This window comes from Globicephala melas, chromosome 5 (assembly GCF_963455315.2).
Source record: "Globicephala melas chromosome 5, mGloMel1.2, whole genome shotgun sequence".
In the NCBI taxonomy this organism is placed as follows: Eukaryota; Metazoa; Chordata; class Mammalia; order Artiodactyla; family Delphinidae; genus Globicephala; species Globicephala melas.
Genome location: NC_083318.1, coordinates 106,378,218 through 106,391,787, shown reverse-complemented (window position 1 = coordinate 106,391,787; position 13,570 = coordinate 106,378,218). Strand labels below are relative to the sequence as shown.

Below are 13,570 nucleotides of genomic sequence, written 5' to 3'. Positions count from 1 at the left end.
GAGGACCTTCCACTCAACACCCCCTTCCTGATGTACCGAATGTCCCTTGGTGCATTTTAATAAAAATTTTAAAACCCACAGAGCTATTTTAAAGCTTTAAAGTTCATATATCTTTATTTTTTAAAGCACTAATATGTCTCAGTTACATTTAGCTACAGTACAAAGAATAATAAAATAGCACCCGAGAATTTTTTGTAGGCTGTAAAGAATCTCGACTCCTATCTCCTCCTTAATTTTTTCTCCTCTTCACTAAACACAAAAACAGAGTGCTCTCACTGCCACTCCTTCAGCCTATTGTGTCCCAAAAGGCCGGATTTTCATACGAACAGCCCTGAGGGAATAATCCGCACCTCTGAAGGGGACCCAGACCACTCCATTCTCAATCTCATAGGGACTGTTGTCCCTGGGGTCATAGGAGCCCCCGGGGTAGTAGATGCCATTGAGATTGGCTGCTTGGCAGTTGTTGTACCACCAGCCTCCTCCGTAGACTTCGGCACAATTGTCTTCCCACTTGTCTGCATCCCTGTCGAAGGTGCTGAAGCGCATGCCAGCATGAGAAGTGTACTCTGTCCCTTCCTCTACAGAACCCTCAATCAGAGCATCACCTGCCGTGCCCTCGTAGGAGGAGACCTGCAGGGCATAGCCTTCTGCCTCAGAGCCTACCCTCCAGTGATATTCTGCATAAGCCCCTTTCCCAGCCCAGTCTTCTAGTTCAACCCGAAGGATGGAGCCTCTCAGGGTTAGTAAGTGGAGGTATTCGTTGCCTAGCCAGAATTCTCCTTCTCCCTTGTCATTTAGGCTGCCGAAACCTTTCTTGTAGTCTTGCCAGGTCCGGTTAAAATTCAGTGAGCCATCCATTCTTTGCTGGATCAAAAGCCATCCTCCCAAACCGGTCTCTTGATCACAATAAACAGAAAAAATCTTACTGGATCCCGGTAGCTTGATATTGAAAATGCCACTTTGGGCACCTGAAGGATGTGTTTGGAGGGCATCATAACAGTCTAAAAAAAAAAATTAAGCTGGTTGGAAGAACTTACTCTCATTTAACTTTACAAAGTTAAATGGCCCAGATTAAATGAAGGCAGATACTGGCTTTCTTTCCCTCCCTCCCTTCCTTCCTTCCTTCCTTCTTTCCTTCCTTCCTTCCTTCCTTCCTTCCTTCCTTCCTTCCTTCCTTCCTTCCCTTTATAGAGAAAGGATGTGCTTACACTGGGATGGAACTTTTGCAAGTAAGTAGCATTTATACATACACATTGCAAGGGGGATTTTTCTCAATGAATTTGGAACTTCACTTGCACATCCTGATTAATGGCAAGTAACCAGCAAAGATATCTAAGCATCATTTAATACTAATATCACTTGTTTCTAACCTGATCTCAATGTCAACTGAGACACACACTAAAAATATGATTAATCAGTTGAGTGACAATTTCCAATGGCACACATTTTGAATGGTAAAAGAATTTGGTTAAACAAATTTTAAATTGAGTTCCAGAGGGATTCATTCATTCATTCATTTAACATGTATTTATTGAATGCTGACTCCACACTGCTAGGCATTTGGGAATACAGAGATGAACATGATAGACAAAGTCCCTGCCCCCATGGAACTTACAGTCTAGCACAAAAAAATAAGCAAAAACCTGTAATTTCAATAAAGCATGATAGAGGGCTAAGAAAGAAGTAAAAGGTGCTATGGGAGACATATTGTAGGAGTAATGAACTTAGTCTAGGGGGTCACGGAAGGCTTCCCCAAAGGAGAAGTGCGGATACCTCTGGCAGGGCGAGTTTTAGCATGGCCTCTCTTGGTGGCATGTGCTCCTTTGAAGCCAAGATCCTCTTCACTTCCAGCCTCATCTGCCATTTTATAGCCCTTGCTTTCAAACGTGGAGCCTCCTCTGTTGATAGTCAGGCTACTGCTTGCAAACTCTTTGCCATGACTTGAAGTTTTACTACTGGAAGAGACCTCAGGTAGGCGGAGGTGGTGAGAGCTGATATCCCCTAAGTCTGAGCCCGTAGAATGGATCTTACTGTCAAGTTCTTTAAACGTAGAGGAGAAAAAACCATCATTGTGCCTATGAAAGAAATCATCTAGGTTACCCCTGCCAGACAACCGCAAGTCTAAATCTGTGTCAGTACAGTCAGAGTCATCTTCGGAGTTTACCACTTCTTTGGTCGTTTCTGTGCGACCATCGGCATGTGTAATAGTCCTTGTGACGATTTTAGAGCATGAACGACGAGTGGTGGCTGTGTGACCAGAGGTCTTCTCACTACCAATCAGAAGCTCTTTATCTCCTTTAGTAGTGACCAGTTTACCTGTGTGAAGCTCTTTCTTTGTCCCTGGACTTACATTTCCTGACACCTCTTCAAATGTGCCCCAGTCTGGGTTGGAAGGCCTGATGTTCCCATGCCCTGAGCTATCTGGCCTAAAACTTGTAGACACAGAACTTCCAGAGCTCCAAGTGCCAACACCTCCAGGCTCAGGGCGTCCAGTGTTCCAAGTGCCAGCACTTCCGGGATCAGGATGGCCAGTGTTCCACGTGCCAGCACTTCCGGGATCAGGATGGCCAGTGTTCCACGTGCCAGCACTTCCGGGCTCAGGGCGTCCAATGTTCCAAGTGCCAGCGCTGCCGGGATCAGGATGGCCAGTGTTCCAAGTGCCAGCACTTCCGGGATCAGGATGGCCAGTGTTCCACGTGCCAGCACTTCCGGGCTCAGGGCGTCCAATGTTCCAAGTGCCAGCGCTGCCGGGATCAGGATGGCCAGTGTTCCAAGTGCCAGCACTTCCGGGATCAGGATGGCCAGTGTTCCACGTGCCAGAACCTCCAGGTCCATAGATCCCAGGGTTCACATTTCCAATACTACTAATTGCAGGCCTCCTGGGGCTTTCTGCTGCTGATCCTGTTCCATGAGATGCAGAGTCTCCTCTGGCTTGCCCATCTCCACCAAACCTCTCTAACTCCATTTTCATCTGCTGCATTTCCAGCAGTGCCTTCCACTCTGGAGGGGCCTCCTGAAGCTGGCTCTTGAACTCTCTGGGAATCAGGCCTGGAACTGGCCTCATTTTTATCAGTGGTAAATATTGACTGTCTCTAGAGGGAAGTAAGTCTATGGCAGTAACCTGTTCAAGTTTCTTCTGCTGATCTTTATAGTCCTCCAGATCTACTTTATGTTCTAAAGCCCTACTGCATGACCCTTTGCAAGATCGGATCTTAATATCAATGTCCACCTAGAGGGGGAGGGGAAGATAAAGAAAAAAGGTAGCTATAATAAACTAGGTCTATTGAGTTCTTAGTAGTTAATTTAATTTTTGGAAACTGGTTTCATTTCTTTGACTTGGAGACCTACCAACCAATACTTCATTTATGTAGTATCCTCAGTGAAAGAGAGGTTGGGTATTCTAAGGCTGGTCAGGATAAGCAATAGGAGCATCTGGATTTATCTTAGAATAGATCAAGAGCAAAGTGCTATTCCCTCTGAAAGGAGACACTGATGATGTGATCCTCTGTGAGACTGAGGCTGAAGACTCAGAGACACAGTGATGTCAGGGACAAGCAGGGGCTGGAATAAGACGCAAGGACTGAGTTTTTGCTTTTGAACTTTACCATTTTACGTGCCCTTGGAAATTTTACTTACTAGCACTGAGATTTTTTTCTTCATCTGTAGAGTGGGGAAAATAATACTTACTTTGTAGGTAGATGATGGCTATAACACATTGCTTTACATAGAGTAGGCATTTAATGAATGACTATTGCCTTCCTTTCCCTGCTATTCAAAAACAAAGAAATCTGGGGTCAGAGCCACATAATTACTCACCTCCAGCCGTTTCATATCTATCAGCTGATCCCTGACATTTTTCTGCAGAAGGTGGATATGCTGTACTTGTTCTATAACTTTGCGCTTCAGGATCTCAATTCTGCTTCTCAGATCTTCTGACACTTGGCTAAATGTATTTTCATTGTCTGAAATAGCAAATATGGGTACTGAAGTAGCTGCTGAGTGATTTGCTTGTAATAGCCAGCAAAAGAAGGAAATTTGCTTATGGATATTCCCCATTTTACTTCTATAATAGTTTGGACATTTAATTTGGGATTTCTAAATCTATTAGGCGTTTGATATTTGGACAATATCCTTCAGTCATCCATGGATATCACTTAAGATGCCTTATTAGTAATCCAAATAAATGCAGAAGACAAGAACTCTGAAATTTTAAAGGCATAATTGAGATAAAATAATCAGTTTGATTACATTCCAATTATTTCATTATATCCTTAATCAAGGGACGTGAATATATTCTTGGATTTTCTTACTGAAAAGGTTTTCTTCATAGTTATAGATTTGAAATTGTTCCTAAGCTTTTTTTAGGTCAACAAGATCATGCACTTGCCAGTTGCTCTTGCACCATCAACTTTAAATTAGCCATGTGCCTCCCAAGGATATGAAGAGTCAAGGCAAGGTTTCAGGAGCTGAGGCCTTACTAAACTCACTGCCCATGTCCAGAGTGAGTCCAGAGTTTCCTAGTCCTAATGAGATTTAGTCCTAGACCTATGAGAAAGAGACAACATGGCTCTATATTTTAAATTAAACAAAACAAAACAAAGCAAAACACTTCATAATAAGCTAGGTGGAGTCTGTGGGTTGCACTCTCAGCCCCACCACATGATAGCTTTGTGCCTTTGGCCTTTGAGAAAGTCCCCTGACCTCTCAGTTTCCTCCTTTGTTAGACAGAAACAGAAATATCTACTCAAAAGTTTGGGCTCATCTTATTTTCCATGTATACTCTTAAAAAAGAACACACTTAAATTCTAGTCTTTGGTCCAAAATGCTGACTTACTTTGTGACCTTAAAGCAATTCTAAACCAATCTCCTTTACATGATATAAATAACAAAAACAAGCCCCTTCCTTAAAATTCCGGGATATCATAAAGGTATATTTTTCTGCATAAAGTACTTTGGAATAAAATCACAGTTGTAATAAGGAGACATCATATCTACTTCTGATTTTTGTTGTTTTGGTTGTGTGCTATAAAGTCAAAGCACTAACTGTAATACTTACTCTTAGAATTGGCAAAATCCCCTCTCAAAATATCGATTATGTTCCTGGTCAATGTGTTAGAGTCCTTATTGTTCTTCTGATAATCAAATAGTGAATTTTTTAGTTTATTTATTCTGTTTGTAAAATCTTGATTGACTTCATCAATCAATCCTTTCATCCTGCAGCCAGAAGGGCATTTGTAGTTCTGGAATGAAGAGGAAAAATTACATTAAGAGTTTATCTCTTGGAAACAGACATATGGGTGCCAAGCAGGAGGGAGGGTCGGGGGGAGGATTGAGAGTTTGGGATTAGCAGATGCAAACTAGTATATGTAGGATGGATAAACAGCAGGGTCCTACTGTATAGCCCAGGGAACTACATTCAATATCCTGGGATAAACCGTAATGGAAAAGGATATGAAAAAGAATATATATATATATATATATATATATATATATATATAAATATAACTGAGTCACTTTGCTATACACTAGAAATTAACACATTGTAAATCAACTATACTTCAATAAAATTTTAAAAAATAAAATTAATAAAAGAGTCTATCCCTCTGATCCAGTATAAATTTCAAGGTTTCTATGAGCCCCCACTGCTCCCCTCCCCAGTCTCTTCAGATCATCTCTTGACCTAAACATAGTTTAAGAGGGCTAGTCAGAGATCTTAAAGAAATTCTGGAATGGGAGTCCACTTAACCATAAATTAGAACCCATGAAACCCAGAGGTCGTAATACTCAGGTTCCTAGTATTTGCCTGAACGTACAACTAAAATCCAATCTGTTAATCCCACCAATGACCCAGAGTCTCAGAGGTAATATAAACAGTGCTCTCAGGACTAAGTTCCTTTCCATCTGTCTTCTTTAATTTGATATGTAAGGAGCTATTAGATTATTTCCCACTGGACAAGTTTTTTGTGACCTAAAGTGTCAGCCTGTGTGAGCTGCCAGCAGCACAGCAAAGGACCGTCCTGCTCCACTCCCTGTGCCCACGGCTCACCCAGTCTTCATCAGAGCAGAAGGGCCAGTCCGACTCTTTGCAGGCAGACTGCTGTTTTTCCACGAGCCTTGGGCCACGCACACCTCCTCCTTCAGCGAGAAATTCACCTTCACTGGGATCTGCCGCCTTTAAGGATTCATAAACACACAAAAGAGAGGTCTTTAAGCAGATAAGGAGGAGATGCTGGCATGCCTGTAAATCCCAAGCAAGGGATCCAAGGGGCTCTGCAAGTTTCAGGTTTCTTATATTTGGAATGAAAATCCTAATGCCTATTACGTGGAGTTGTGAGGTTAAAGGAGTTGAGTGTACAAATCTCAACTGTGTTCTACACTAAACAAGCATTTAATAAATGTTAGGAGCTTTAAAGGATCCATTATAAAAGGAAAATTATTTGAATCAACAAGCTTAGTTAAAAACTGCCTTTACATTTTCATTCATGTCTGGAGATAGAAAAATAATGGAAAAACTCAGTTCTTTCTCCTCTAACTCCTGTTTTAGTAGGAAAAAACCTACACCATCTTAGCTTCAGGTCTGTCTCTCCTTCAAGTATCTACCACAATGACCTTATGGGTCTATAATTTGACCAAGTATATACAAGGACACAAATGTAGCCAATTCAGACTTAGAAATGCTTTTTTGGGTTACTCACATAATAATTTATTTTTATTTGAAATGAAAAAAAGAACACTGAGAGCAAAAAAATATAAAAAGGTCCATGAAAGATACTTTTTTTGGAACACCTTATAATTAGAAATACAGATTTTTAAAAAAAATTTCTGTTGTGATCAAGTGAAATAGGATATATAGATATTCTTCCAACAAGATGTTATATCCTAAGAAATCAATCTTGGTTTTAGGTTTTAGCTATTTTTATTTTGTACCACCAAGTTACAAGGATTTTTATGATTATCAATCTCAGTAGTTTATTCTTATAATTAGTTAACATTTTCTGTCTCATTCAAAAAAATACCCCAATAATAGTAATATTAACTCAAGCAATCAAGAACAACTTATTTAAGTGAACAAGTACAATCTTTTCATCTAAGAAATAAAATCATAAATTCAAACATACATTGGAAAAAGTGTAAAAACAGGCAAAAATTAAATATGTATACCAATAAGGGAGAAATAAATGAAACATGCATTATGCAAAGTATAACCTTAACAAATGATGTTAGTCTTGTTTCCCATAAAAATGTTTACTTATTATTTGTATAAGGGAGAAAATTATGTTAGAAACACTCTTTAGTTTCTTCTGCTCTGGTATTAGGGTTTATGAGCAATAAAGGAAAGAAATAAAACAGAATAATTCACAGTCTGGAAGTAACTGAGATTTTGGAACATATTTACCATGTTTTTATAAGATAGAAGTTGAAAAATCTTGTTGAATGAAGTTTCTCTTCTTTTGCATAGGTCTCTGGAGTCAAACTTTAGGAATTATTGCAATATTTGTAATTATCTTAAAAGAATACAATTGCTTCCAAAAAACGTATTGCCTATCAATTAATCTCTTCCAATTTTGCTATGTAATATGTTTTCAAAGATAACTAATTTGCTTTTTATTTGTCTTAAAGAAACACAAAAACAACCTTTCAGAAAAGCTACATTAAACCACTGTTCTGCTTATTATGGACAAATAGCAACAAAATAATAACTAGGTTAAAAACTCTTATCATAAGAATGATCTGTTCTGTTAACTAGCAATCCCAAGGCTTTACAGCAACAAAGATGGCAAAAATTTCTTCTCTTTGAAAAAATCCAATGTAAGACCAAGCTATAGGTGTCGAAGATTCCCCTGTGAATTTATACACTTTGGTCCCACAAAGTCTCCCTCTGAGGGTGATATTACCCTGTATTCTTGAGGTGTCAAGCCCATCTAGGGACTTGCCTCCACTGGCTACAGCTTATAAAGCTAACAGTGTGTGAGGACGTACACATGGCTGACTCAGACCTGCAAGCTCTTTGTGGAATAAACACCAGAGAGAAAGAGAAGAGGAAATAAAGAAGGCCATACCTGAACTGCGCCCATCACACTCAGGACCAGGAAGAGGACCCTCACAGAATCCATCTCTGCCGGGGGTGGGGCTGGCTCAAGAGCAGCACTCCAGCTGAAAGAAAGGAGGACTGCCTCCACGCCAAGTTCCCATCCCATTTAAGTCTGCAGGAGGTCTGATTAATCATTATCTTTGTCCCGTTGACACAGTCAACATGCACCCTGCATCCCTTGCTCCTTCTGTAAAGTTGGTGTCCCAGAAGTTCTTGCTCAATTCCCTAAGCTTGTTTGCTTCAGATAAGCTGTTGCAAAGGTAACCCAGTTCGTGGAAGATCCCACATTCCAGGAACAGGGTGACTTTGGGAATGCAAAGGGGAACATGGGAGGACCTATCTCTACTCGAATACTTGAAAGAATATAGAGGATGGTGGAGGCAGGCTAGCTGTAGCCCACCAGCAGAGATCTAACAACTGAGATTTCACTTTATGCAGGAATTATGGTTGGTTGATCTGACTTTTGACTGACTGTGGTGATGAGCTGATCCTGAAGGCCTTCGATAAGCTTCCTCTATCCAGAATGGTTAAAACAAGCAGCCCCTGGAGCCAACCATTCTAGGTTCATACTTCCAGCTACACCATTTCCCAGCTCTGCTTTTGGACAAATTACTTTACTTCTTTATACCCCAGATTCCTCATTTTTAAAAAGGGGATAGTAATAACCTATCACACATGTTTTTATGAAGAATAAATGAGTTAATCCTTGTAAAGCCCTCAGATTGCCACATATCCAAAGGTACAGAAACTGGAAGGAAATAGTATTTTCATGGCACTTTATGTTCTCCAATAACAATTATTATTTCTTTCCAGTTTCTGTACCTTTGGACATGCTAATTTATTTTCCCCGATTTTCATCTCCATATCAAATTTTCTTGTCTAAGAGTTGTCAGATTTAGCAAATAAAAAACCAGGATGCCTAGTTAAATTTGAACGTCAGATAAACAGCAAATATATTTTAGTGTAAGTTTGTCCCATGCAATATTCAGACGTATTCATACTAAAAATGTGTTGCTGTTGTTTATCTGAAATGCATATTTAACTGGGCATCCTGTAATATGGCTGCCAATCCTACCTTGTCTCAAATGTTGCTTCCTATGTGAAGCCAATCCTGATCATGGTATAACAGCCAAAATTTATCGAGTGTTTACTAAGTGCTGGGGACTTTGTTGGACACTTTACATAGTACCTGATTTCATGTCTCCAATTGAAAGCAATCTCTTGTTCTTTCATATTTCCTTAGACCATGTACCACTCATGACATTTATTACTGCAGGAACATTGTCCATCTCTTCCACTAGATCATAAACTTGAGAACTGACATGTTTTAATGGTCTTTATATTCTCCCCAAAAGGTGTGGGGCTTCATTGAGCAAGAAAGCATGAGCGGGTTCCACTGTTGTGAAATTGAGCCCTGTCTCAGGCTCTTCGGGCATGTGAAGCTTGCTGTAAATGGGTGAGAGCCCTGGTACAAGGCAGCACCCTCCTACACTGCTTGCTCCATGGAAGGTTCTTTGTCTGATCAAGCTCACCTCTGATGTGGCTTTTTTGAAGCAGCTTCAGGGCTCAGAGAGAACCCTAGAGTCTTATCCAGGTTATGAAGGGCAATGACTCCATGGAAAGCTGGGTTACACTTGTCCACAGTGGTTGAACTAGCAAAATGCCAGGAATGTATAGGATCTGAGACTGACTTCCCCAGATGTTTTCCTCTGCCCACAAGAAGTGCCTTTCTTAGGGGTAAACATGGTATATGGAAGAAGTTCCCAGACAGTAATCTGGTGAGTTTCAGTTGACTTGGCTGGACATAATCTGATTGAAAGTAAGTTGACAGAAACCAGTGTGACTGAATGCCAGCACTCTGGTGCCATGTCTGGGCTTTTCCAAGGTACCACCTGTGGCACCATCCTTGCTGTTCCATGGCTCCTTCAAGTATCTGCGTGTCTCACTCCCTTACTTCATCCAGGGCTCTGCTCAGATAGCACCTCTTCAGAAATGCTTCCTTTGACCACCCAACCTGAGTTGGTTTTCACTCATTTTACTTTATCACTACTGGACAGTATATATGGGAAAGTTATTTGTTTATTTTTTGTCTCTTCCACACTAAGTTTCCTGAAGCCGAGGCACACTGTCTAGTACAATGCCAGGTATAGGGTAAGTACCAGTAAGTATTTGTTGGAGTGATGGAAGGCTGTAACAGTGGCAGCACAGTGTGGTGGAAGGACAGTGGGCTTTGTAGAGAGTGAGATCTGCATACCAGCTGAGTGACATGGACAAATAAAATTCTCTGAACCAGCTTGTTTATCTGTAAGATGGAGATGACAATAATTATCTTGCAGTGTAGAGATGACAATATTTATCTTGAAGTGTTGTGAGGATTACATAAAATGTGACACTATGTAACATGTTCGACATACACATTACAAGCTCCAGAAATGGCTCCTAGAATGTTCCAATGTCCCTAAATAAAAAGTTCCTATGTTATCTCTCCAGTGCCACAATTCCCTAACCAGGCACCTTTGGGGCTCTCTTTGGGCCCGGCACTGCAGGAATGAGCACCAGGCTGGGCTCTTTACCTCACAAGCAAGCCTTATTATCAGCTATGGAGAAGTAGGTTTTGTTTAGACAGAAAGCCATGCAGGTGAATAGGCAACAAATAACGCAAGGAATATCATTTTTTTATTGAGGTATAGTTGATGAACAATATTATATAAGTTTCAGGTATACAACATAGTGATTCACAATTTTTAAAGATTATAGTTCATTTACACTTATTATAAAATATTGGCTATATTCCTGTGTTGTACAATATATAAGAGTATCATTGTTTAAAAGCATGTGACAATAAGTATAACTTTACAAGTGTAAAAGTGGGAAAAAATTAAGAAATTTCCAGTTTCTTAGACCAAAACCACTGTGTATTGCATTTTTCCCACAGATGACTATATCCTATTTTCCTTAGCTCTAATGAGAGGAATGTTTCATTCATTTATCCTTTGAAATTAATATAATTTCTCACAAATTATAAGTATTTAAACTCAGGGATTCACATATTTGTTATGCCATCACATCAGACAGCACTGGAATAGATTTTATTTGTATGATGTATAATGTATGTAAAAAGAATAGAAATTCTATAGCTGTAATTAGGTTTCACTTTTAAACTGTATCTGCACACCAACATTTATACATGAGAGTAAAATACAGATCCAGTCATTTAAATATTTGCCACTGTGTAAGCATAACTTTAAAATACAAGCAAAATAGGGCTTCCCTGGTGGCGCAGTGGTTGAGAGTCCGCCTGCCGATGCAGGGGACACGGGTTCATGCCCCAGTCCGGGAAGATCCCACATGCCATGGAGTGGCTGGGCCCGTGAGCCATGGCCGCTGAGCCTGTGCGCCCGGAGCCTGAGCTCCGCAACGGGAGAGGCCACAACAGTGAGAGGCCCGCGTACCGCAAAAAAAAAAAAAAAACCAAAAACAATAAAATACAAGCAAAACAAAATAAAATAAAACAATCCTCAGCTTTCTTTTGAATGGGGTATTTGTCCTTCTGGGGGCTACATCCCAGGAAAGTAAAAGAACATCCCTTTCTTTACCAATTTATTTTAAATGTACTGAATTCTGAGGACAGTTCACTTATTCATTCGTTTGACTATAACAAACATTTATTGTATGTCTACTATTTGTCAGTCTTGCATGCCGTGTTCTTGAGATAGAAAGGCAAATAATGTACAGACCTGTACATTCAAGTTGCTTACAATTGGGGAGCAAATAAATACATGTGCAGCTAAGAAGTTAAACCATATAAAATTGCCATTTTTGTAGATCAAAATGATGAATGTCTGCAATTTCATATGGTTTAATCTGATATAAAACAATGAAAAAAATTCCATGAGGTAAGTTCAAAGTACTTTTAGAGCACAGAGTAGAGGCTGAAATATTGTTTCTGCATTGTTTTCTGTCACATTTTGTGTAAAATGTTCCTTAAATTATCAGATTTAATTCAAGCCTAACAATGAAAGATGCTTTTGAAAAAATACTAATTGTAAGTCTTTTAGCATAAAAATCTGTATGAATCTATAAATTTATTATTCTCCTAATAACAAGAAGATAATGGTACCTTGACAGGAAATATTTTGTTAAAATAATATTAAGTGTACAACTGGAAAGTACCAGAATTAATTTCTAAATTTTGAAATGCCTGAATTATAAATATATAGGAGGTTCTGGCACGTATACTACTCTTTCAGGGCCTCTGCCTCAAGTTTGGACAGCAGTGACAGATCTATAAAGGATTTATTGGAAAACACTGGCAAGGCTCCTTAGCTTTGTGTATATTATTTTCTCTCCTTGTCTCCTGCATTTCAAGAGTATTACAGAAATTTGTTTTTAACCAATCTGCTTACTGTGAAAGGTGAATGGGATAGTATGATGATTGATCTGAGAGGAACTAATGGGACTTTTACTTTCAGAACTCATCAGTACTCTGACTGCAGATGGTTTTCCTGGAAGTTATAGCTGTAGAAAGAAGTTGGGAATTTCCTTAAATACACAGAAATAATTCTGAACTACACTTATGAAAATGAGGAAGGAATAAAAGAGTTTTTCTTGATGGTTCCTGATTCTATCACACTGCATTTCTCTTTAATCTCTTTATTCAGGAAAGAAATCTACTTTATTTCTTGTAATTAAACTGTTCCAGGACGAGTAGCCTTTTAATTGAATAATTTTCTAACATTTTTGGAATTAAATTCTGTAATGTTCCAACAATAGAATGATCATCCTCTATTTTGTTTTTATGCATGATTTTCATGGTCTTTTACTTAAGCACTTTTTTTTTTTTTTTGCGGTACGCGGGCCTCTCACTGTTGTGGCCTCTCCCGTTGCGGAGCACAGGCTCCGGACGCGCAGGCTCAGCGGCCATGGCTCACGGGCCCAGCAGCTCCGCAGCATGTGGGATCTTTCCGGACCTGGGCACGAACCCGTGTCCCCTGCATCGGCAGGCGGACTCTCAACCACTGCGCCACCAGGGAAGCCCCTACTTAAGCACTTTTAATCAAGTTTCCACTAAGTCTTTATGTGTGTGTGTGATGTATGTATGTATGTGTGATGAGTGTGTATGAGAGAAAGAGAGGTGAAGGTGACGTCCCTGAGTTTTTGCCACCGCTTTACTTCCTTTGTTTTTTAACTGCATTATCAATTAAATAATTCATTTTTCAAGATAGATCAATTTTACTTATGTGCTTTACTAAATTTTACTGGAATTATCAAATTCTTTGTTGAATGTGTATTAAAGTATAAATCCTTTTTTGAAATGTAAAACCATTATGCAGATGAATAATCAAGTGATGTATTAATATCAACAACATGAATCCATTCCACCATCATACAGCTTAAATCCATTTAATTTGGCACACTGCCGATTTCATTGTGGTTCTTCTATTAAAGGTTAGCAAACATGATCTATCAGTTGGTATT

The 13,570-nt window shown here is 39.6% G+C and overlaps 1 protein-coding gene across 1 annotated transcript; it reads right to left on the bottom strand.

Annotated features, from left to right (window-relative positions):
- Positions 1–291: 291 nt before the first annotated feature.
- On the bottom strand, positions 292–8,114 carry FGA (fibrinogen alpha chain). The gene is made up of 7 exons (XM_060298800.1): positions 8,061–8,114; positions 6,047–6,172; positions 5,057–5,240; positions 3,817–3,962; positions 2,878–3,229; positions 1,774–2,754; positions 292–1,001 (listed from the first exon to the last, which is right to left on the bottom strand). Exons 1-7 carry the CDS (start codon positions 8,112–8,114, stop codon positions 292–294), a joined length of 2,553 nt encoding a protein of 850 aa, XP_060154783.1.
- Between the last annotated feature and the right edge of the window lie 5,456 nt (positions 8,115–13,570).